Source organism: Giraffa tippelskirchi, chromosome 1, assembly GCF_054371585.1.
Source record: "Giraffa tippelskirchi isolate mGirTip1 chromosome 1, T2T-mGirTip1v1.2.pri, whole genome shotgun sequence".
In the NCBI taxonomy this organism is placed as follows: Eukaryota; Metazoa; Chordata; class Mammalia; order Artiodactyla; family Giraffidae; genus Giraffa; species Giraffa tippelskirchi.
The window spans coordinates 25,334,022-25,358,622 of NC_137275.1; the positions used below are offsets into that span (position 1 = coordinate 25,334,022).

Genomic DNA, 24,601 nt, shown 5'->3' on the forward strand with positions numbered 1-24,601 from the left:
AATATTTTTAAAGCCATAAGATGTGAATTTCATATAAGTGTGACCATTATATGAAACAATGGGAAGAGTGGGTTTGGTGCTTGAGTTACATATCTGGTCTGTGATATAATTCATGCCTAACATGAAATAGTCAACTTTTCAGTAGGATTTTTGACACTAATCCCCATCTCAGCAAACAGCTACAGAGATCTGAGAGAAAATTCAGTTTTACCCTGATAGTGCGTATGTCTTAAATACACACAGCAGAGGCAACATATTGCCTACCCAATCTCCTTTCACTGTCAGCCCTTGGTACCTGTCTTTCCTTCTTCTTAACATAACCTTTGTTTTGTTCAGTATGTCCCACGCATACAAAGCTGTGGACTTTCAGAAGCGTTCCCCACTTAGCCACACACCCCAGGGTGAGTTGCAATTAGTCCATGCAATCACTGTGGTCTCGTTTCCTTTGCTGTTAATCAGTTTGCCAGTAAATGGGTCTGTGAGCCAATTCTGGCCATGACACAGGAAGACACAAATCGAGCTAAGGATTCAAATACCAATCCTTGTTCAAATGCCATGCTTTCTCATATCAGCAGTAGCTTGGGTTTTGACTGTCAATCAAACTCATACAGTAGACTTTATTCTAATACTTCATTTTTTTTTAACTTTACAGAGAGATGCAGAGAGGAGTATCGAGTGCACAGTACCTTCATGCCATCCACAAGTTGAGGGACTACCAACACACACAGCCTCTTGGCCCCTATAATCTACCCAGGTCACGTATAGGAAGTTTCAGGTGCATGGATTCATTTGATTGACTTCTCACCAGTTTCTCTCTGGATGCCAGCTTAGAGCTCTCCCTCTGCAGGTGCAATTCCACAGACCGGGGATTTCACAGAAAACAGGCAGATAGCTTCCAGCACAAAGCATTCCTCTCTAGCTTAACATGACAGTTGCCAAGGAAACAGTGTTGTGAGAAGGAAGATCCCAGGTAGGTCTAAATCTCTGTGGAGCTCCAGGCCCGATGTGAGTTTTTACTCATAGGCAATTGGCTGAGAGCTTCAAGGAAATGCTTCCAGGCTCTTAAGAAGGGACAAAGAAGAAGATAGTCTTATTCTTCCTCACGTTTTTGTGTCTGAAATTGGTGCCTAGAACTACATTTTCTTGGTTCATTGAATTTCCCAGCTCCACTCTAAGATATCTGTTTTCACAACTTCTCCACTTTCTTCAAACCTCTTTTCCCAATTCTTACTTCCAACTGATATCTTGCTTTCCTACTTAATGGAGAAAATAAAAGCAGTTAGAGAACTTCCACACATGCACACCACCACCACCACCACCACATACTAAAAGGTCTCCACATCCTCCACCTCCCCTCTTGTTACTGAGGATGTATTGTCCACCTTCACTCTAAGGCCACCCTCCGCTTGTGCTTTAGCTCCTGACCCGACTCATCTATTGAAGGACATCACTTTAGCAACTGTAAACTCTTCTCTTCTCTAGTTGGTTATTCCCATCTGCAAACAGTCTTTAGTATTTCCCATCTGAAAAATCTTTTACACTGGACCCCACTCCTAGTCCAACTGTGGACTATTTCTCTACTCCCCATTAGAGCAAAACATCCCTATGTCTGTTATCTCCAGTTCTTCTAGTGTTATTTTTCATAATTATTTGTAACTCAAGTTGCCTTAAATATTATTGCATGAACTCAATAATTTTTTTCACTAAATACTGTAGTTACTGTGACTCGAGTTTATTAAGTTGTGAGAAAGAGTGCTTCAGTATGAGAAATCCATCACTGAATAGTAGTGTATTGGATTAATTTTTGAATAGGACCAAACAAATTAAAGAAATGCTCATGTCCAAACTTGAACAAGGAAGTTACTTCTTTGAATTGCTCAGTCATGTCCAACTCTTTGTGACCCCATGGACTGTAGCTGCCAGGCTCCTCTGTCCACGGAATTCTTCAGGCAAGAATACTGGAGTGGGTTGCCATTCCCTTCTTCAGGGCATCTTCCCGACCCAGGGGTTGAACCCGAGTCTCCTGCATTGCAGGCTGATTCATTACCGTCTGAGCCACCAGGGAAGCCTTTGAATCTTATATCCACATATTTTTTCATAACTGATTTACTGCCTTGGCCTCATATGGGAGTATTTGAGAGATTATGATTGACAGCAAAGTCAAGTATTATCTTAGCAACCCAATTATATGCTTTGTCAATTTTGGGGCACAAGATGCTTTTTAACCATTTATCAATAAGAAAAATTTTAATTATACAAGATTAGAAAATTTAAGTTATTTGACATGTTATGTATGTATTACCTCCGTGTGCATGCTTAGTTGCTTCAGTCGGGTCCAACTCTTTGTGATCCTTTAGACTGTAGTCCACCAGATTTCTCTGTCCATGGGATTCTCCAGGCAAGAGCACTGGGATGGGTTGCCATGCGCTCCTCCAGGGGATCTTCATGACCGAGGGATTGAAGCTGTGCCTCCTGTCTCTCTTGCATTGCAGGCAGATTCTTTACTCGCTGAGCAATCAGGGAAGCCCATGTATTAACTGAGGTAGTTTAAAATGAGCTTCAAAGTTCTGTTATCTTTATCACGTATTTATTAAATATCTTTATGAGATATCTTATCAGCTGCTTTAATCCATGAGTGATATCAGTTATGTCATATGTTTATAGTATTTCTTTACAAATTATTCGGCCATGCTGCACAGCATGTGAGATCTTAGTTCACTGACCAGGGATAGAACTGATGCCCCCTGCATTTGGAAGCATAGAGTCTTGACTACTGGACTTCCAGGGAAGTCTTATAATTTTTCTTAAATAAAAAACAAACTTGAAATTTTATGTTTTCCCTGTGTGAGTATATTGAACTGTGGCAATAACCTGGTGAAGTCAATGAAAGTGTTAGTCACTCAGTTGTGTCTGACTCTTTGCGACCTGATGGACTATAGCCCACCAAGCTCCCCTGTCCTTGGAAATCTCCAGGCAAGAATACTGGAGTGGGTAGCCATTCCCTCCCTGGTGGCTCAGAAGGTAAATAATTCACCTGCAATGCAGGAGATCCGGGTTTGATCCTTAGGTTGGAAAGATCCCCTGGAGAAAGTGAAGTCAGTAGAGCAAAACAATTCTTCCATTTTTTTAAAGAGATCGCTAAAATAAAGTGCTTATGATAAAAACCAGGATATGATAAACATCCAAAAAGGCTGCAGAAATGCAGGGGAACCACACACAAGTCTAAATTTAAGCAGGTATAAAAGATCTCATCCTTTGGAGTCCAAGGAACAACTACACAAGTACAGAATGGCTGAACCACAGCACTCATGGAAAACAGGCAGGGCAATGAGCCTGCAATTACATTTTGTCTGCTGTTGTATTTCAAAACTCTACCAAAATCTTAGATTGAGTTGAAAACAAGATGTTTTGTTCTTGGTCTATAAACTCTACCAAAATCTCAGATTGAGTTGAAAACAAGATGTTTTGTGCTTGGTCTATATTAACTGAGCATTGTACTGGCCTTGCCTTACAAGGAATAAGCAGCTGTCACACAAGGAGTACTCAGAACATGGAGGTGATTGTTTTTTCCACTCAATTTGGGCACTATGTACATAGACATGGTTTCTCCCAGGAGCCACTAAATAACACCTGAAGGAGCAGGGAGGATTTCTTGGAGCGCAGCCTCAGGGATACATGTTTGCTGTTTAAGTCTGCGTGACCATAAAGACTCAAGCTATGATCAATGAACAGGGCCACGGGAAAACAGATTTCATCCAATACACACACAGCAGAAATTTGGAATGGTAAAAAGAACCAAAATTAGAAAGGAGACGTGAGAAAGGAAAGGGAACCAGTACTATGTACCATACAACATGGATGAGCTCTTTATTGCTGCATCATAAATTATCTCAAAACTCAGTGGCTTAAAACAGCACACACTTATCTCCTCTGGTCCGCAGGTTAGGCTTTGGGCCATGACTTTGCTGGGCCTTTTCCTACAGGGTCTGTCAGAAGGCTGCAATCGGCGGCAGCCAGAGATAGGGTCATCTCAAGACTCAGCTGGGGCAAGAATTGCTTCCAAGTTCACTTTGTGTTTGTTGGGCAGGACTAAGTTCTTTCTGGGCTACTAGACCAAAGGCCTTAGTTGGCTGTTGGTTGAAGGCTGCCCTCAGTTTCTTGCTAGGGGTGCCTTCTTCATCAGAGCAAATGCTTGGGAAAAGACTTCTCAGGTGGTGCTAGTGATAAAGAAACCTGCCTGCCAACACAGGAGTCATAAGAGATGTGGATATGATCCCTGGATCGGGAAGATCTCCTGGAGAGGGACATGGCAACCCACTTCAGTATTCTTGCCTGGAGAATCCCTGGATGGAGGAGCCTGGCAGGCTCTGGTCTATGGGGTAGCAAAGAGTCAGACACAACTGAAGTGATTTAGCACAGCACACACACACACAGGGTACCCTCAAAATGGAAGAAAATAGAAACGAGAACTTCTTAGTGACTGAAGCCAAAGTCGAGAGGTAGGTATTAAGGATGACTGAAATTTCTTGTTTGTGCAATAGGAAAAAAGGATGGCACCAGTCCACCTGAAATGAGCATACAAGAGGACGAGGCTTAGGGAGGGAAGGAACATAAATTTGGTTTTTACCATGTTGTATCTGAGATAGCTTTGTGATACCAGTTGGAGACAATGAAGTGGACATCAGCTCTAAGAACAGAATTGGCCTGAAGATAAAAATTTGTGACAGTATGTCTGGAAGGTGGTTGATAGCTTTACACTCTTATACTTATTACTGACCACTGTTACAGTTACTCTGACTTATTTAATCATCCATTTGCAGGGATCCCAGCCTGGAATTGGCAACCCGCTCCAGTACTCTTGCCTGGAAAATCCCATGGACGGAGGAACCTGGTAGGCTGCGATCCATGGGGTCGCTAGGAGTCGGACACGACTGAGCGACTTCACTTTCACTTTTCACTTTCATGCATTGGAGAAGGAAATGGCAACCCACTCCAGTGTTCTTGCCTGGAGAATCCCAGGGACGGGGGAGCCTGGTGGGCCGCCGTCTATGGGGTCGCACAGAGTCGGACACGACTGAAGCGACTTAGCAGCAGCAGCAGCAGCCTGGAATAAAGTGAGGTTAAGAGATCAGTCACTTCAGTCACTCAGTCGTGTTTGACTCTTTGCAACCACATGAACTGCAGCATGCCAGGCTTCCCTGTCCATCACAAACTCCCGAAGCTTGCTCAAACTTATGTCCATCGAGTCGGTGATGCCATCCAACCATCTCATCCTCTGTCGTCCCCTTCTGCTGCCTTCAATCTTTCCCAGCATCAGGATCTTTTCAAGTGAGTCACTTGTTTGCCTCAGGTAGCCAAAGTATTGGAGTTTCAGCTTCAGCATCAGTCCTTCCAAGGAATATTCAGGACTGATTTCCTTTAGGATGGACTGGTTGGATCTCCTTGCTGTCCAAGGGACTCTCAAGAGTCTTCTCCAACACCACAGTTCAAAAGCATCAATCCTTTGGTGCTCAGCTTTCTTTATTGTCCAACTCTCACATCCATACATGACTACTGGAAAAATCATAGCTTTGACTCGATGGACCTTTGTCAGCAAAGTAATGTCTCTGCTTTTTAACATGCTGTCTAGGTTGGTCATAGCTTTTCTTCCAAGGAGCAAGTGTCTTTTAATTTCATGGCTGCAGTCACCATCTGCAGTGATTTTGGAGCCCAAGAAAATAGTCTCTCACTGTTTCCATTGTTTCCCCATCTATTTGCCATGAAGTGATGGGACTGGATACCGTTATCTTAGTTTTCTGAATGTTGAGTCTTAAGGCCACAGTACCGTAAGAGGTCAGTTTTCATTACAATCCCAAAGAAAGGCAATGCCAAAGAATGTTCAAACTATTGCACAATTGTACTCATCTCACCCCCATGTGGCTCAGCTGGTAAAGAGTTCGCCAGCAATGCAGGAGACCTGGGTTCAATCCCTGGGTTGGGAAGATCCCCTGGAGAAGGGAAAGGCTACCCACTCCAATATCGTGACCTGGAGAATTCCACGGACTGTAAAGTCTGTGGGGTCGCAAAGAGTCAGACAAGACTGAGTGACTTTCACTTTCACACACTAGCAAAGTGATACTCAAAATTCTCCAAGTCAGGCTTCAACAGTACGTGAACTGTGAACTTCCAGATGTTCAAGCTGGATTTAGAAAAGGCAGAGGAACTAGAGATCAAATTGCCAATATCCGCTGGATAATTGAAAAACCAAGAGTTCCAGAAAAACATCTACTTCTGCCTTATTGACTACGCCAAAGCCTTTGACTGTGTAGATCACAACAAACTGGAAAATTCTTAAAGAGATGGGACTACCAGACCACCTGACCTGCCTCCTGAGAAATCTGTATGCAGGTCAAGAAGCAACAGTTAGAACAGGACATGGAACAACAGACTGGTTCCAAATTGGGAAAGGAGCACGTCAAGGCTGTATATTGTCACCCTGCTTATTTGACTTATACACAGAGTACATCATGCAAAATGCTGGACTGGATGAAGCACAAGCTGGAATCAAGATTGCTGGGAGAAATATCAATAACCTCAGATATGCAGATGACACCACCCTTACGGCAGAAAGCGAAGAACTGAAGAGCCTCTTGATGAAAGTGAGAGGAGAGTAGAAAAAGTAGGCTTAAAATGCAACATTCAGAAGTTAAGAGATACTTGCTATCAAATTTATTACCTCCTTCCAACTGCACTCATGTCCCCCACCCTCAACTCCTTGTTTTGAAGAGTTAAGTTTCAATAAAATAAAAGCATGCAGCATCCCATGATCTCCTCATCCTGGTATTCATGCCTCTTGAGTAATTCCTTCCCAAGAGTGGGCAGGATCTGACTTGCCTTGCCAATAGACTATGGGAAGGTGGTAGATGCCACTCCTGCGATATTATTTTATATAAGACTCAGTCTGCTGTGGCTAGACCTTCCCCTTGTTGTCTTGATGAAGTCAGCAAGTATGCTGAGGGAGCCCATGAGGCAAGGAACTAGGGGTGACCACTAGTTACTGAGAACAGGCTTCAGTCAACTGCTAGCAAGAAACCGAAGCCCTAGTTCTAAGACTGTAAGGACATGAATTCTACCAACAACTGAATGAACTTTGGAAGCCGATTCTCTAGTTGAGCCTGCAGATGAGAATACAGCCTTGCAGCCACCTTGATTGCAGCCTTGGGACAAAAGCAGAGGTTCTAGTTAACCTGTGCCCTGACTCATGACCCAATGACTGTGGAGACAGTGTTAAGTCACTAAATTTGTGGTAATTTGTAATGCAGAATAGAAACCTAGGTAATATTTAAGCTTTTATTCAGCTCATCCTACTTTTAAACATGCTAACCATTTTTGTTGCATAACACTTGCCTGCTTTTTTTGTTTCACAGGCTTCATTTATGCAATCTCATTTTGGATCTAGAACACAAGGGTGAAAAAAGGATCAGAAAGCCCACATCATGTCCACCACGGCAACTAATTTACATCTCACCTTTTTCCTGATATTTATTATTATTTCAGGGTATTTCAGGGTTATTTCAGGGTATCAGCAACATGAAACCATAGAGAGGTGAGAGAGCTTGTTAAGAGTCACAAAATGGTGAGCTTTACCCCTATAGATATCCCACTAGATTCAATATATTTAAATAAATCTAGAATTAAAAGCTAGAACTAAAAAAAGACTAGCAAAGCAATTAATGGAACTTCTGTTTACATTCTCATAGGTAGAATAATGTAATTACAAAGTGGTCTCATGTTTTTGTAATAAGCAAAATCAAAGGTAATATATAATTGTAGCAAGGTTGCTGTGTAAAACTTTTTCAAACTAAGGCTAGTCACAACTGCTTAGAGTGAATATGGAAAAACTTACGTCAAGACAAAAAAACGAGTTAATCCAAAGGAAGGGAAACCACATTTAAGATAGGTATGTGTCACACTTCAATGTTTTTCCCTTTGCAAACAGTTATTTTCATTTTGAAAGGTTTATAAAACCCTAAAGCTTCTGAGCTGTAGACATAGAAGAACTGCCAAGAGTAATTTTAGAGTTTCTGGAAGGCAAAGAAGTCACTAATTCCACAAAAGGGACAATTTGATAAAGTAACCTGCATTAAAATGAAACCTTTCAAAAGATAGTATTTTCTTTAGATACATATCTCCTATTTGGTTAGCAGGGCAGATTCTTAACAAAAGAAAAGTTTGATTAAGTTCACTAGCCAAGAACTAGTCTACATTGTTGATGTCTTTCATTAAAGCTGTTGGAAAAGGCTTTTTTCATTTTTCAGAATTGCAGTAAGAAACCAGTTTGAAGGTCATAGGTTGCTGTTTTCCCCTTAATTCCAAGGCTTAAATTTGCTCTGGGTAAGATGATTTCATTGTTCATTTAATATATCTTAAGATCCTTCCCCAGGACTCAAGGCTGAGTCATCCAAAGGTTTAGTTCTTGGCTGTCTTCTTTCTATACTCACTCTGTAAGAACTTACCCTGATGGATGGGCTTAAATTCCATCTATATACTATTTTTTCCAGCCCTAATTAGCTCCAAAGAGCCCACCAAACATCTATTTGCAGAAATATATCTACTTGGGTTTCAGATTTAGCAAGCCTAACACACAACTTGAGATCCCACACCAAATCTGCTCCTCCCACCTTCCCCCAGGAGTTATTCTTGTCTTGTTCCTCTACTCCCCAGACACGTGCAATTCACCAACCAGTCCTCTTGGGCCTACCTGTAAAATATATCCCAAATCCCACCATTTTAGACCCTATCACCCCTACAGTGTAGTCTGAACTATATGTTTTTGGTTAGATGAGGGCAATAGCGTCCCACCTAGTCCTCTGGCTTTCTCTCTTAACCTCTTCCTCAAAGACAATTCTTGACATAGTGGAGAAAGTAATCTATGAATACAAACCAGATCTAATCACTCCTCTGGCTTCCCATCAGAGTAGAATACAAACTCCTTTCTAGAAGCTACAAAGCATTTGATACTTACATACTTGTTTACTGTTGTTTACGCTGCCAGATATATGGGGAAGTTAAATGGGGAAGGGACTTTGTCTCATTTATAAACTCAGTAAATATTCATTGAATGAATGCATTTTGCTCTAACAGTAAAGCTTTTTGTTCTGATGAGCATTATCAGACCCCTACCTCGCTGCAACAAAACTTTCAAGAACAGGTTTGATTTTCTATCAGCATAATTTCAAAGTAACTAAGTTGGTGATGGACAGGGAGGCCTGGCATGCTGCAGTCCATGGGGTTACAAAGAGTCGGACATGACTGAGCGACTGAACTTAAAAAACATTTAAAATGTGAGCTGTTACTTAACCTTTTGTAGTAATCTTGGATGATTATGTTTTTCTGACATGCCAGAGACATGCAACTGTACTTGAATAAAACTTAAAATAAGGACAAGTACGTTTTGTGCTTTATGACTGCTCCACTGTTGTAGTTTCCAATACATGGGAATAGCCGCCCCCCACCTTTTTCTCTCTTGGCTGTGCCACACAGCATGTGGGATCTTAGTTCCCTGACCAGGGATTGAACCTGCGCCCCCTGCATTTGCAGTGTGGAGTCTTAACCACTGAACCTCTAGGGAAGCTCAGAAATAGCCTTTAATGTGAAGGCTGACAAACAGGCAGAGGAAAGAACATGTTCAAAAGCCAAGTGAAGGAGGAAAAAGCAGGTTATGTGCCATGATAGCTAATATACTGGTACAGTTCTAAAATATTCTTGAAGGGAGCGAAATTAGAGAGCGGTAGACCACTGAGGGTCTTATCCTCCGGGCTAAGGACTCCGAACAGTAGGCAACTGCAGTCTCTTTGGCTCCTATTTTCATTTCAGGAAGCTTCAGTTCAGTTCAGATCAGTCGTTCAGTCGTGTCTGACTCTATCCAACCCCATGAATCGCAGCACGCCAGGCCTCCCTGTTCATCACCAACTCCCAGAGTTTACCCAAACTCATGTCCATTGAGTCGATGATGCCATCCAACCATCTCATCCTCTGTCGTCCCCTTCTCCTCCTCCCTCAATCTTTCCCAGCATCAGGGTCTTTTCAAATGAGTCAGCTCTTCGCATCAGGTGGCCAAGGTATTGGAGTTTCAACTTCAACATCAGTCCTTCCAATGAACACTCAGGACTGATCTCCTTTAGGATGGACTGGTTGGATCTTCTTGCAGTCCAAGGGACTCTCAAGAGTCTTCTCCAACACCACAGTTCAAAAGCATCAATTCTTCAGCGCTCAGCTTTATTGTCCAACTCTCACATCCATACACGACTACTGGAAAAACCACAGCCTTGACTAGACAGACTACTGTGGTGAATACTGAGGATGGCCTGGAGAGGCAATGACCAATTGGAGGTGGAGACTGAGTTAGGAGGCTTCAGAAGCAATTCAAGTAAAAACAAACAAACAAGATCCCCAAACTATGCCTATGTTAGGAAGGTGTCCTTTTGGGCTCCAGGCTGGACTGTGCAGCTTCGAGGGCTTCTTACATCTTCTCTACTCGAAGCCAGCATGTGTGACTGAACTCTGGCAAACTATCACTGATTTTGCAGCTATTTCTTTCTGAAGATCTTTGGTATTCTGTTATTCTTGGAAGTCTTATTCTTTCTCTGACCCACTTTTCTTTATTCTTATAATATTGGCCTGAAAAGGTCACCACACAGTGTCAACTTTAGGAGAACGTCACACAGTGTGAGCTGGTCTGGTAATAATCACATGGTCCTCTGATGGCTGATGCCACTCCAGAGGCGTGGCAGTGGTGGGGGGGGTGGGACATGGTGCCGTATTCACCGGTGCTCTATAACACACAACTATCTCCCCTTTCAATACTTCCTTTAAACGTTTGTGCCCCTTAGTGGATTCCTCAAATTATTCCTGAAACCAGGAGGTATATGAAATATATTATGCCCAAACTCTCTTGCTGTCTTGCCTTTAAATAAGCCTGTCATTGTTGTTCAGTCACTAAGCCGTGTCTGATTCTTTGTGGCCCTATGGAGTGAAGCACGCCAGGCTTCCCTGTCCCTCACCATCTCCCAGAGTTCATCCAAGTTTATGTCCATTGAAATGGTGATGCCATCCAACCATCTCATCCTCTGCTATCTTCTTATCCTTTTGCCTTCAATCTTTCCCAGCATCAGGGTCTTTTCCAATGAGTCAGCTGTTCACATCAGGTGGTCAGTGTATTGGAGCTACTTTAAGTAAAAATCATTGTGAAGAAAGAACTCCATTGCTTAGTTTACAAACATCCAAACCCTACCTCATCTGTTTTTGTTCCAATTAGTCCCCTCCAATCTTATGGAGTCCCAATTATTAGATTTAAATAAGACTGCTGTTATCACGCAGTTATAGCAAAGTCCTCTTAGTAAGAGAAGGACGTTTCTCATTGCTTCCCCCGCCTCATTCTTTACAAAGAATAAACTACTACTCTCAAAATCTTAAAAAGGGAATCAAGAGCAGGGATTAAGTGAACATAATATCTATTTTTATTACGAAAACATTAAATTTTGACACAATGCTTCATTGCTTTTTTAAAAATCTATGATCTGACTTAAACCTATTCAGCAAAAATGCCAATAAATTATATAAACCATAGTTTGGGTCTTTTTTAAAACTAGGAACATAATATGTTTTATAATAATCAAACAATAATACTAAATCTGAGTTGTATGAGCTGTTAACCTGTAATGTGTTTTAATGTTTAGCTAAAAATAAAACCAAAACCAAACACATGCTAATACACTGTTGGAAAAGTTTCTCAGAAACCTCCTCCTCTTCACTGCGTGTCCGCAGCCTTCTTCACTGAGGTACAGAACACTGCTGTGTCAAGTGTCAAGGCACTCACTCTGAACTGTCTTGTCCTGCTCACATTAGGAGTCATACTGGGTGGAGGGCTGATGATGTATTCCACCCAGACCGTGCTATCTTGCCTTTAAGTAAATCCATTTCTTCAAAAGGAAATCATTAGCTAGGAACTCCAATACTTAATTTAGAAACAGTGATTCCAACATACATTAAATCAAATGTGTTAGTACTTAAAAGTCACAAATTCTGAAAAGTAAAAATAGCAGATAAATACAGAACTTCCATAAACAACCAATGAACTAAGGCAAATAGCACTGCCACCACATGCCTGAAAAAAATGGCATATTTTTGGTGTCTGTAGTTCTTTGCAAATTATATTTTGGGACAGTTCGGTTCAATAAAAGATGTATATTCTACATAAAGTTAGAGTAACAGGATTATCAACATGGGTGGCATCATTTAAAAAATACATCAATAGTCATATTAGCGAATGTTTTCCACTTGGTTTCTAAATCTTTATTTTCTGTGGAGGCAAACCAAAGCGCTGTCTTAAGACTCCATCTTCAAAGTTACAATATAGTTTCTATCATTTCTAGAGATTTTAGAGCTAGATATGACCCTGTTCCTTGCCATCATCTTCATCTTCATCATCCTCATCATCTTGGTCTCCGGATTCAAGTTCATCCTCTTCTTCAACCTAAAGGGAAAATACACATTTAACATTATGAAGATCTGGTCACGTCACATTCAACACAAAATGATATATACTCTGTGGATAAATTCTTTACTCTAGTAATTATTGTAGATTATGGGCCATCTGATTTCCTTGATTTAATATTCAAGGTTTCCTGTTATTTTTAATGTGAGACAAGATACACAGGTTAACTTGCTGCCAGATGGCTACAACTCTCTACACATAAACCTGAACCAACACAGCAAAATGGGGATGGTACATTCAGATGGTGAGTGTCTCTGTTACCACAGGAGCAAATAAATCAAGTCACTTTCCAGGCTCAGATTCCGAAAGAGAAGAGTTAACAAAAGCTGGAAACTGCATCTAATCTGTGTCTTAAGTCAATTCACATACATACAAATCTATGCCTGTAGTACTGATATACAAGCATAACAACATTCCCACGACACAGGACAATGTTTAAAAACACATCATAAAGAAACACATATAAACCATCTTTGGAAACATCGCAATCTTACTGGATGACCAAGTTCCTTGAGTTTATTCTTTAATGAAAATATTTTCTGATCTTGATCAGCTAACAGCACCAAGAGATCATCTTGTTCTTTTTTAGAATCTGTAATGTCCACCTCGAGCTTGTTTTTCTCATTTTGTAAGATGGCAATGGTACTGTTAGATGAATCCAGCTGCTCTTTAATAGCAGTTCTTTCCTCAGACAGAGCTTTAATTTCATTCTAAGAGAAGAAAGGTGAAAATCACAATCAAAAATTAGTATTCATTCTCCTACGGTTTTAACAAATATATTCTTTCTATGACAGATCTCTGTACTCATGCAATCTGAAGAGTTTGGGATTAGGTGCTGGGGGGACAGGAGATTTAAAATATACACACACACAAAGTCATCTAGTAACATGTTAGGCTACACATCAAAGATGATTGCTGTGAAAATCAGAGTTTGACAACAAAAAAATAGTTTTAATTATCTACTCCTCAAAAAAATCCTACTATTTCACATAATCAGAGGAATAAATAAAGACACAACATCTTACAGCAGAAGCCTGGTTAGCACCAGAGTTAGGACTCAAATTAAAAAAAAAAAAAAATTTATCCCAACTTCACATATACAATTAAATGGGAAAGAATGATAGCGTCAAGCAAAATTCATAGCTTAAATATAAAATAATTTGACCACAATCCAAATGGCAAAATCACCCATTATCTTCCTCTTGCCATGTTTTAACTCCTACCTTTCTATTTTTATTACTGTTACCTCATTCTTTACTTCATCCTATCTATTTTGATTTTTCTGTCACACAATAGGCTGGCAGGATTTAAGGTGTCTGTGTTCTTTAACTTACGGCTTGTGTATTAGCCAAAGCTATACTCCTTGTTTCTTACTGTGATTAGAGATTGATAAGAAAACAACTCTTTTTTACTTTGACTTAAATTTATGTTTTTACTTTCAAGTACACTCATACACTCAAGTACACTTTCAATCTTAGTTTACATATTTGACACCATTATTTGAAATAGCATTTAAAAATATTCATTTATGCCACTTTTAGTCATTAAAATAGGAACGGACTTATTGTGAAGTAAGATTACGTCCCATTAACTTTCTTCATAAATCTAAGAATTTGAGAAATTAAATGAAATAAAATCAAATTCCCTGGAGTTCATTTTACATAATATACAATGAATAAAAAGTTTCACCAAACCAACCTTTAACTCTTTAGTTTCTTGTAATAATGCTGACAGTCTTCCTTCTATATCAGTAGTTTTTGCAGCTATTACAGTTTCACTCTCTGCTGGTACAGGAGCTGATTTTGCCTGAAAGTAAAATTTGGAAAAAAAAAAAGTTTCTTTCAAGTTATAATCAATATGAAATTCTAATGATGATTTTTCTTGCTATTTCAAAATTTTATTTCCATTAACAGAAAAATCTAATTCTTTCAGTATTTACCTTTAATAACGTGTTCTTCCTAAAAAGATGAGTTGCCCTTACAGTGGAGCAGGAGGCTGGGTCAGGAGGGGTGTGCTATAAGCTGTCATCAGAGTATAAGGAAGGTTGGTTTAAGCAGCCTCAAGGCCAGGTCAGGCAAGTTATCAATGACGCAGCTCTAATGTGGCTACGGCATAGCATTTAATACGTAGAGAATACTTTTCAGTCTTTTCCTCATAAAATTCCTGTAAGTTAAGACTATACTATCATTTCAGAGAGACAGATGGGGAAATTGAGTTGAATGCCATTAACTGGTAAAATGCAAGTATTTTCTTAAGGGCTATATGAAGTAATCCTAAATCAAAAATTTTCAGCCTTTCCCTCATCTTTTTTCTTCCAAGCTACTGGGAAGTGGGGGTGTTGATCTCACAAATACCTTAAAATGAGGAAAGGGCTTTGGAACTGGAAGAAGCAAAAGAATTTTGAGGTTCATGTTAGACAAAGCCTCAACTGCCTTGAAGATACTGTTGGTAGAAATATGAACATTAAAGGCAATACCAGTAAGGGCTCATAAAGAAAGAGGCAGGCTGTAGAGAAAGTTTCTATGGTCTCAGAGAAAACACATGGCATCATAAAGAGAATACTGGTAGAAGTATGTTAGAAGTTTTGGTGAGGTCTCACATAGAGGTGGAGGCTTCCCAGGTGGCTCAGTGGTTAAGAATCCACCTGCCAATACAGGAGACCCAGGTTAGATCCCTGGGTTGGGAAGATCCCCTGGGGTAGGAAATGGCAACCCACTCCGGTATTCTTGCTTGGAAAATCTCACAGACAGGGTCGCCTGACAGGCTGTAGTCCACGGGGTCGTGAAGAGCTGGACATGACTGAAGTGACCGAGCACACACGCACACAAATAGAGATGAGGAACATGCTATTAGGAAGTGGAGAAAAGGTGATCTTTGCTATAATGTGGCAAAGAACTTGGCTGACTTGTGTTCTAGTGTTGTAGAAAGCAGAACTTGTGAGTGATGAACTATTTTAGCTGAGGAAATTTCTAAGCAAAGCATTAAAGGTGTGACCTGGTTTCTTCTTGCTGCTTACAGTAAAATGTGAGAGGATAAAGATAGATTGAAAAAGGAATTGTTAAGCAAAAGGGAATCAGAACTTGATGATTTAGAAAATTCTCGGCCTATCCCCACTGCAATAAACGACAAAGCATGTCCCAGTGAAACACCAAGTGTGTGGCTGCACAACCATTTGTGAAGAGTTTACTCATGTGACACACGGACCCAATCAACCATCTCTCCAGAAGCTGGAATAGAGATGCAGTTCCCCAGGAGGGACCCAGGAGAGAACCTTCTTGCTTGTTGGCTTGGAACCCTGTGAATTGCATGGGTCACCAATAAGGTTTTTGATAATTTTATACCAGCAGAAAACCTGCCAGCTTAGACTGAAAGATGCAGTGAAATATAAAATACCAACAGGGACTTCCCTGTTGATCCAGTGGCTAAGAGTCTGCCCTCCCAATACAGGGGTCCGGGTTCAATGCCTGGTCAGAGAACTAGAGCCCACAAACTGCAACTAAGACCTGGGGCAGCCAAATAAACAAATAAAATGCCACCAAAATGAACCATAACTAACTGATAAAACTGACCTGGCAAGTCTGACTATAATACACTGTTTGCATGGCCAAGAAGCCTATGTGTCTGAAACTCTGGCTAATGAATAACCTGAATGGAAGGTGCTATCTGACAAATTTGCTTCTTTTCCATAGTAGCTGAGAAATAATCTCCTGACCTTGTATACACTACCTTTCAGAACAACAAAAAAATAATAACTTACAAATGCTTCAGTTTTCTGTAACAGCTCCTGTTTTTCGGTCTGTAGTTTGGTAATCTCCACAGACTGTGAGTTTAACTGAGACTTTAAAGTTGCCAGTTCCTAAGGGACAAAAATAGTTGGGTTGTAACATTAAATAGTATTAATTTCATCAAGGAAACGTCTATTTACAGGAAGGAATTATTTCCTTCCTTGGCCCTTCTCTCTAAAATCATTACTTCCAAGTTTTAAAATTTAAGTGAAAGAACTACTCTTGAACTTTGGGTTCAAGATGGAGAATTAAATGCGTACATTAAACATGTTCACCTCTGCCTCCTTGTAAGAGCAGTGTAAAAAATCACAAAGGGAGGATAGAAGGAGGAAAGGAAGAAAAGGCGGGAAGAAGGGAGGGAGGAAGGTGGGGAAGAAGGAGGAAGAGAGGGACTGAGAAAGGGCAGGCAGGAGGGAGAAACCCACAGGGACAGAGAATAAGAGAAGAGCAAACAGCACTAAACTGTGGAATTTCAGAAAGCAAATGACAGTGGTAACCAACTGGCACACCTGAGCGAGCTGAAACAGAAGCTGACCTTTTAGAAAGCCACGCTGCTGCTTGACTTAGAATGCAGAACTACCAAAAGGCCTGGGAACTGGTACCACCAGATGTTTTGGAACTGTGAGTAAAACTGGGGTCAAAAACAGTAGGGCTGGAACTTCCCTGGTGGTAGAGTGGTTAAGAATCCGTCTTGCAATGCAGGGGACGTGGGTTTGATCCCTGGCCCAGGAACTAAGATCCAACATTCCGCGGAGCAACGAAGTCCACACGCCACAACTAAGACCCGATTCAGCCAAATAAGTAAAAACAACAACAATAACAAAAACCCAGCAGGGTTGAATCCCTGTCCTAACTCACGCCTCAGGTAATGTCTCCTTTTCTCTTGTCTGAAGACTAGAGGTATATTATTTGGAATGGGCAAAATAAGATGGTTTTAGACTAGGGGGCCATCAAAAACTGATGAAAGTAGTAGTACTATAGTAAAAGTGGTGGAATTAACTGAAAGTTTATGTATTAAGGTTGAAGTTTTCAAACTTCTTGCTCACTCCCCTCAAAACAAGTCCAGGAAAATGAAGCAACTGTAACAGTGGCTCTCCACCAAGGGCAATCTTCCCCCACGATATCTGGCAGTGTCTGGAGATACTCGGATGCTGTCATGTAAAAAGTTTTTTATTTTCTTAATATTTTCTATCCTTTCTCTGACTGTTTTGTTTCTTCAGTTATCAAAGTAAGTTATGTAAAAATTACGGACCATTTGGTCTTCCTTCTATACTCTATTTTACTATATATTATAAAAAAACCCAAAACTGTTATTTAAAATATATCTTTGGGAAATATGAAAAGTAAAAATTTTTACTTGGGATTTATAGACTAAGAGTATGTATTAATAACTTAATTTCTTTTCATTTTAATATAGTTTTAGATTTCATAAAATCAGAACAGCATATTAACTCTTCCTCATAAGAACAAAACATTATGACCACATTATTGGAGAGTTGTAAATCATTATCAACAAATTATTATTATTTTTTAAAATGTTTCATCGTAGAATCCACTCTAGGGTACAGAGACATTACCAAAATAAGACATTTTGCTTCTCTCTGTCCAGGTATTCCCATCTGATCAGGCACATTAGAGGGTGAGGACCAGCTGACTACTGGAGAAGGAAGTCAGTTCTAGGTTGGCCAGGCTGTTAATTTCTTTTTCTAGTACTACTTTTTTTTTTAAAGAAACATATATTCCTTTTATAGAAAAGGAAGGAAGGAGAGGGGGATGGAAGGAAGAAAAGGCATATTCTCTTTTCTAAACAATATAAATTACTACAGCAGACAAAGTTATTTTGCTTTATTTTTAGCTACAGTCATCTAACTGAGATATGTACACGTTTACTTTCTGTTTTTCCCTTTTCCAATTCTAATAACCAACATTTTTCTGGATAGAATGATTTAAATGCCCAATACATTTAACCAAGCAGTTACCAAGAAAATTAAGCATAAGATTTTCTATCTTCATATCTGCAGCTTATAAATATATTTAAAGTTTCCTTAATTGCTTACTGACAATCTACAAATAATCTGGGTAAGATGCTGAGAGCTATTAAAAAGAACACCACTGAAAAGTAAATATACCATAAAAAGCAAAATACTATTACTGTCCAATTAAAACAGCTTCTGTATTTTCAAGTGGCTGTTTTCACTTGATAGAGAAGTGAAGATGCCGGACAAAGCAGTTCTAGATTAATGCAGGGCCGTTACGCCATTATAATTAAAACAAGACAAAACAGAGCCTGAATCAAGCTGAAAAGTGACCTGTTTTAACTCTGCAATTTGTTCAGAATCTCCTGCTGTTGCTGAAGACTGTTCATTTGTGCCAGGTGATGGTTGGGAAGATTTCTACAAAGAGCAGAGAGAGAAACTGTGAAATAAATTCAGTTTAAACAGTTAGGAAAAAACAAAACAAAACTGTACACATATAAGTTATGGCTGGTACATGTATACTAAAAAATTTCACATTGACATTTAAAATTTTATGCCCCAAATAACATTCTAACATAGCACATCTTGTCAACAAATTTTCCATAGCTAATCAACTCATACCAAGTAACTTATTAAATCTAAGCATTTAACTGAGAAAATATGAAGAAAAGAGCATAAAAGCAGGTATTTACTGAGTGATTTCCATGTATTAAAAGAGCTTCACATGGAGTATCTCATTTAATTCTCACAGTAATGGGACAGTACCACCACCACCATTTTACAGCTCAGGAAACAAGTTTAAAGACGTTAGCTAAGTTGCTCAAATTCAGTTACCCAGGATGCACTGATGCTTTAGACAGTCTGACTTCAGAGCTCACTGTTCTAAAACCTTAAAATGATACTTTAGCTTAAGGGATCCAGAAATAGAACCAAGCAGGATAATGATAATTATTTTTGACCTCTTGTTTAAAAATTTTAAAACATTCACTTACCAAATTTTCAATCAAAGAGTCTTTTTCAGCCAGTTGACTTTGTAAAAGTTCCCGATTACTTTTTAATTCTTCTACCTCTTCTCGCAGCCTACTAATTTCTTCTGGCTGAATGCCATTCATCTGAGCCCCGTCACTGTAAGGACCTTGATGCTGACTGTCTTTTCCTATTAGGCATAAAATTTGAGAAGTCAGCCTGAAACTTTTCATTTTTTGAGCTGACAATTCAAGTATAAAATAAATACATAATTTCCTGAATAATTACTTAGGAGGCACTTTTGTATGCACATTTTATCTTTGCAAAACAGTGCACTAACAAAAATAACAAACTGATGCTTTCAGGGTTTCTGGGAGGAAAAACAGCAGAGTCTTAACACTAAACTGGCTCAGTGATCTAAAATTAAGAATTATAGTAGTTTCAATTCCAATTCTATCAATTAATATAAGAGAAAATAAAATCTTTTTATAAATCTTCACAAAAGAATAGCTTTCTATATGGCCTAAAAGAACTGATGAATTATTGTCATAAATAGAGGAAGTACAAGTTATTTTCTTCTGAAAATTTTGGTCACCTTCATATAAATAAACTATGTTTCTACGTAGCTAGCATTCCAATCATAAGCAGTATCGAATGAGACTATTTACAAGCATTTGAGCCCTTAGCATGTGCCAGACACCAAACTAGAATTTTATATATATTATTTCATTTATTTATTTATTTATTTTTATATTATCTCATTTAAATCTCAGCTCCACTTTGCAGATTAAAAAAAATGGAAAGGTTAGACCAGTCATTTGAAACTGGCTATACATTAGAATCACCTGGGGAGCTTGTAATAATCACTGATGCCTGGACTCAATCCCTAACTAATTTAATTAGAAACTTCAGTGGGGGTCTCAGTATCGGTATTAAAAAATATCTCAAGGGAACTCAATGTGTAGGTAGCTAAGGTTGAGATCAATGGATAGCAAAGAGATTGGACTTCAAACTCTGACTTACACTTTTGTCACAGCGATTAAGGTTAAAGAAAGATGAGTCCACAGAATGATCTCTTGGGGACACTACAATAGGAATGGCTAGCTACACTTACCTAGCTGTACTTTAAGAAGATTATATTGATCCTTATGTTGCTGAATCTGAGATACTTGCTGTGTGACTGCTGTCTGGAGCTGTTCATTTTGACATTTTAATGTAGAAATCTGCTGCTTTAATTCCTCCAGTTGCAGATCCTGTGAAACAAAACATAATTCAAGTGTTTTAAATTCATACTAATGAGCATTAAGAAGAACAAATTAAAAATTAGAGATTACTTTGGTTGAGGATGTTAAACTACTCAACATTTTCAAAATCATTCCATAATTAAGCAATAACACATTAATATATGTACTAAGGCCAGTTAACATGCAGCAGAACTGTAAGATTTCAAGGCTCCACTACATGACACAACCTGCAATCTCACTGTGAATTTTAGTTTGGGGGCAGCGGTAGGAGGAGGGTGGTGGTGTCAATTTTAAAAACTTCATTTTATGGTCCATCAAAATAAAAAATGTATACCAAATTATTTAAGCTTAGCATATGTATGCACCTCTATTACTTTTAACACTAAAAGACAAGCAGGGGACTTCCCTGCTGGTCCAGGGGTTAGGACTTCGGCTTTCAATACAGGGGGTGTGGGTTCCACCCCTGGTCAGGGAGCTAAGACCCCACATGCCTCTTGGCCAAAAAACCAAAACATAAAACAAGAAGCAATATTGTAACAAATTCAGTAAAGAACTTAAACAATGGTCCACATAAAAAAAAAAAAAGACAGTCATAGAACATTTAGAATTTCAAAAAAAAAACTTTCACTTCTTACCACCTCCTAATTTAACTGGTTGGAATGTGATCTGTGTCTTTATTTTCTTCTAATTTTTTTCCAATCCAAGTTTTTTAAACTTATCATAATCAGTCCATACATCATTTTTTAACCTTTAATTTGCCTACTATTCAATCATAATTTCCTCATATTAATCAGGAGATACAATATAATTTATACTCAAGCAACACGAAGGCTGCTCTCCATTTTTGTAAATGATAATATCATTACAATAAATATCTTAGTCAAGATAACTGTTTTTCTGAATTTTGGAGAATTTCCTTAGGATTGATTTCCAAATATAATTCAAAGTTTATATAAACATTTTATAGCTCTTGAGGCTTGTTGTCTAATTGCCAAATGGTATTCTAATTGGTGAGAGTATTTAAAATTAACATTTCTAAAGAAGAGTCATTATAATAATTGTGTCAAATCACTCTTTTCTTCTTCCAAATCAACCATATTTATCAGCTTCAAGTATAGGCTATAATATTGCCTTCCAAGTTCTTATTTCCCACTGCTGTAAAGATTACATTTTACCATCTGGAAATGACTGTGATTTTGTACTAAGAAAGATGAAAAATTCTAATAACCATGAGCCGAGTAATGACTCAAATTTGGATCATTCAAAGATGATTCTAATTTACTAATCTGCTTATAAACTGAAAAGCTCAGACTGAATGCTAAATATACCTCCAGTATATTTTTATTCTTTTTTAGAGTTTCATTCCCAGCAGTATACATTGTGGGGAAAAGAAAGTGGAGGTAGCTCTCATTTACAGGGCTCTACCCTAAAGCTCTTACTTGCCACACCTGCCTGAGCTGTGCACAGTCAGCAGGGGGTGGAGGGCAGTGCAGGGAAGGGATGGTGGACCTGCCTCATGTGACACTGTCTTCATGACCCTCGAACTTTAACACCAGTAATCTTATTCTACAGATAATACCGCAGCACTTCCTAGGATTCCATTCCAATAAAGGTATATATGTCACAGTGAGGAATTAAATGAGAGAAGAAAACCAAGAAACACAGCTTGAAGGAATGTAAAGAAGCTAAGGTGCTGATGCTATGCAAGCATGGGCTTCACTGGTATCCTGCAGAGAAAATGTCAGTTGATGATTTTGAAACTGTAGTTTCAACTTAACTCATCATTACCCAGTCTAATAAATCAGCTCCCTCTACTTTGTAGGGATACTGTGGAAATGCTGTGAAAATTAAACGTGACAGTGTTTAAATGTCCTTAGTGAGCACCCACAACACAGGAAACAAAAACCAGCAGTCACTATCATCATTGTCAGCTCCCTAATTTCCACTCATCACCACCATATCCTTCCTTCCCTCCAGCTTTGCCTCTCAAATTTCCCTTTATATAGCCAACAAAGGTTCTGTGTACACATCAGTAACACGTGTCTTCCTTCTCTCTCCTTTTGCTGAGCTTAGTCATAGTTATCCTTTTAGGACTCAGCTTCTCTGTTTTCCCCAAGCTACCTAGATAAATTAGGTACCTCTCAGTGCTGCCATATACCTTTGATTATCTTTACTACTAGACTTGCTAAACACATATTAAGCTCTCAGTTTGCTGAATACTCAGATGCTTTTGAATTATTTAAGTAAATGATGAGTTTTACTTTGTGTATCCTCTTGCGTTTGGAAATGCCAAGAGAAATTCTTCCCTAAAGCAGAAAAGTATGAGTGCTTAGTCATGTCTAACTCTTCGTGACTCCATGGACTCTAGCCTGCTATTCTGTTCATGGGATTCCCCAGGTAAGAATACTGGAGTGGGTAGCCATTCCGTTCTCCAGGGGCTCTTCCCAACCCAAGGACTGAACCCAGGTCTCCTGCATTCCAGGTTCTTTACCATCAGAGTCACCAGGGAAGCCCCAGAAAAGTATCTAAACTTCCAGCATAACAGACACTGTATACAACCAATCAGTACGTACTTGCTCTCGAATCATATTTTTGTAGTGAGTCACAATACTGTCATGCTGCTCTAATGTTTTCTTCACCTCTTCTTCTTTTTTATCTTCTTCACTGGACTTATAAATAGCCTTAGTTATCACACCTATAAAAGAAGACATTTAAAAATACTGTTTTATTATCAAGGCTTATCAGTAAAAACATATGGCCTAACTGTATGAGGCTTTGGGCTTCCTGGTGGCTCAGCAGTAAAGAACCCGCCTGCCAATCCAAAAGACGTGGGTTCAGTCCCTTGGTTGGGAAGATTCTCTGGAGAAGGAAATGGCAACTCACTCCACTATTCTTTCCTGGGAAATCCCATGGACAGGCTACAGTTCATGGGGTCGCAAAAGAGTTGGACATGACTTTGCAACTAAACAACAACTGCGTGAGAGATCAGAAGTCATCTTTCCAATCTTACTGAGTGCCAAAAGTCCTTCAGTGGGCTATAGACGAAGAGCTAAAAAAAAGATATTTTTAGGCTTATCATATAATCTGCATGCATCAAGAATATACATATAAAATAAAATCATAGGTACTTTCTAATGAGTGTCAAGATGAATTCTTGTCGTCTTACCTTCAAGTTCTTTTACCAGTTTTGTAAACTCATGATCAAATATCATGTATTCTGGACTGGGGAAGTTTGGCTGGGGTTTCTGAGACGCTCTGGAATACAGCTCATGTTTGCTAATAAATCCTAGTTTCTCTATGAAATTCTCTTTGCCAATCCTCTTCTCTATCAGTTGTTTTAGTTTCTCTCTACAGAGATAAGTATATTGAGATGCTTAAAAAGTCATAACAAAACAGAAAAGTCTGGTCTACATTATGCTTTGGCAGAAAAAATTTATCATTATCTATTGATGACATCAGCAAATCATTTTCCCCTTACTTACTTCATATAGGTCTCAAGAGAGTTATCATTGAAGTAAATCGAAATGCCCAACAAGAGAGCACATAAGCCTTGGACCAACTGTTCCTCTTCTCCAAGATTTTCTGCAATTTGTCCTGTAAGCTGAAATCTTTGTTAAGAAAATTAACGGTTCACAGTATCAAGAATACTTCATTTTACAATTTGAATCTGACATGTATTTCATGTAAGTTTCAACAAGAAATTCTATATGCAATCCAAGAAAACATAAAACACCCTCCTCCCCACACACAGCTTAAGCAAGCATCATTATCACCTTAACTGTTTAAAAATCTGCAACATAAAGAGAATTCAAACATTTGAGGCATGCAGCTACCTCTAATTGAGAAGAAGAAATAGAGAAGATAGAAAAGATAAATACTTACATGCATCTTACTAAAACATAAAGGATACAAAAGGAACATTGGCTGAATTGTGAAGAAAGTGTGTCACTGCAATGGGGCAGTTGCTAAGCCAGGTACAAAGCAACATCAGTAATCCAACTCTTGTCTGTATTTTGCTTCCCTGCAATAAACAAGTTAGCAGAAATCTTTTTATGTTTTTCAAACTTAGAGTTGCCCTAAGATCCCTCCCCATCT

The 24,601-nt window shown here is 39.1% G+C and overlaps 1 protein-coding gene across 23 annotated transcripts in view; it reads right to left on the reverse strand.

Moving 5' to 3' along the window:
- Window positions 1–11,475: 11,475 nt before the first annotated feature.
- USO1 (USO1 vesicle transport factor) overlaps window positions 11,476–24,601 on the reverse strand; it is an 81,003-nt gene continuing 67,877 nt past the window's right edge. For 22 of the 23 annotated variants that reach the window (XM_081585967.1, XM_081585950.1, XM_081586135.1 and 19 more), the window contains 11 exons: window positions 24,417–24,527; window positions 23,989–24,107; window positions 23,673–23,854; window positions 23,080–23,201; window positions 20,377–20,515; window positions 19,289–19,452; window positions 18,630–18,713; window positions 16,293–16,391; window positions 14,234–14,341; window positions 13,030–13,245; window positions 11,476–12,514 (listed from right to left, as the gene is read on the reverse strand). In XM_081585967.1, the coding sequence (XP_081442093.1) occupies window positions 12,425–12,514; window positions 13,030–13,245; window positions 14,234–14,341; window positions 16,293–16,391; window positions 18,630–18,713; window positions 19,289–19,452; window positions 20,377–20,515; window positions 23,080–23,201; window positions 23,673–23,854; window positions 23,989–24,107; window positions 24,417–24,527 (1,434 nt within the window). In that variant the 3' untranslated portion in view covers window positions 11,476–12,424. Of the gene's footprint in view, window positions 12,550–12,995; window positions 13,246–14,233; window positions 14,342–16,292; window positions 16,392–18,629; window positions 18,714–19,288; window positions 19,453–20,376; window positions 20,516–23,079; window positions 23,202–23,672; window positions 23,855–23,988; window positions 24,108–24,416; window positions 24,528–24,601 lie in introns of all 23 variants that reach the window. The other variant, XM_081585977.1, reaches the window with a different exon arrangement.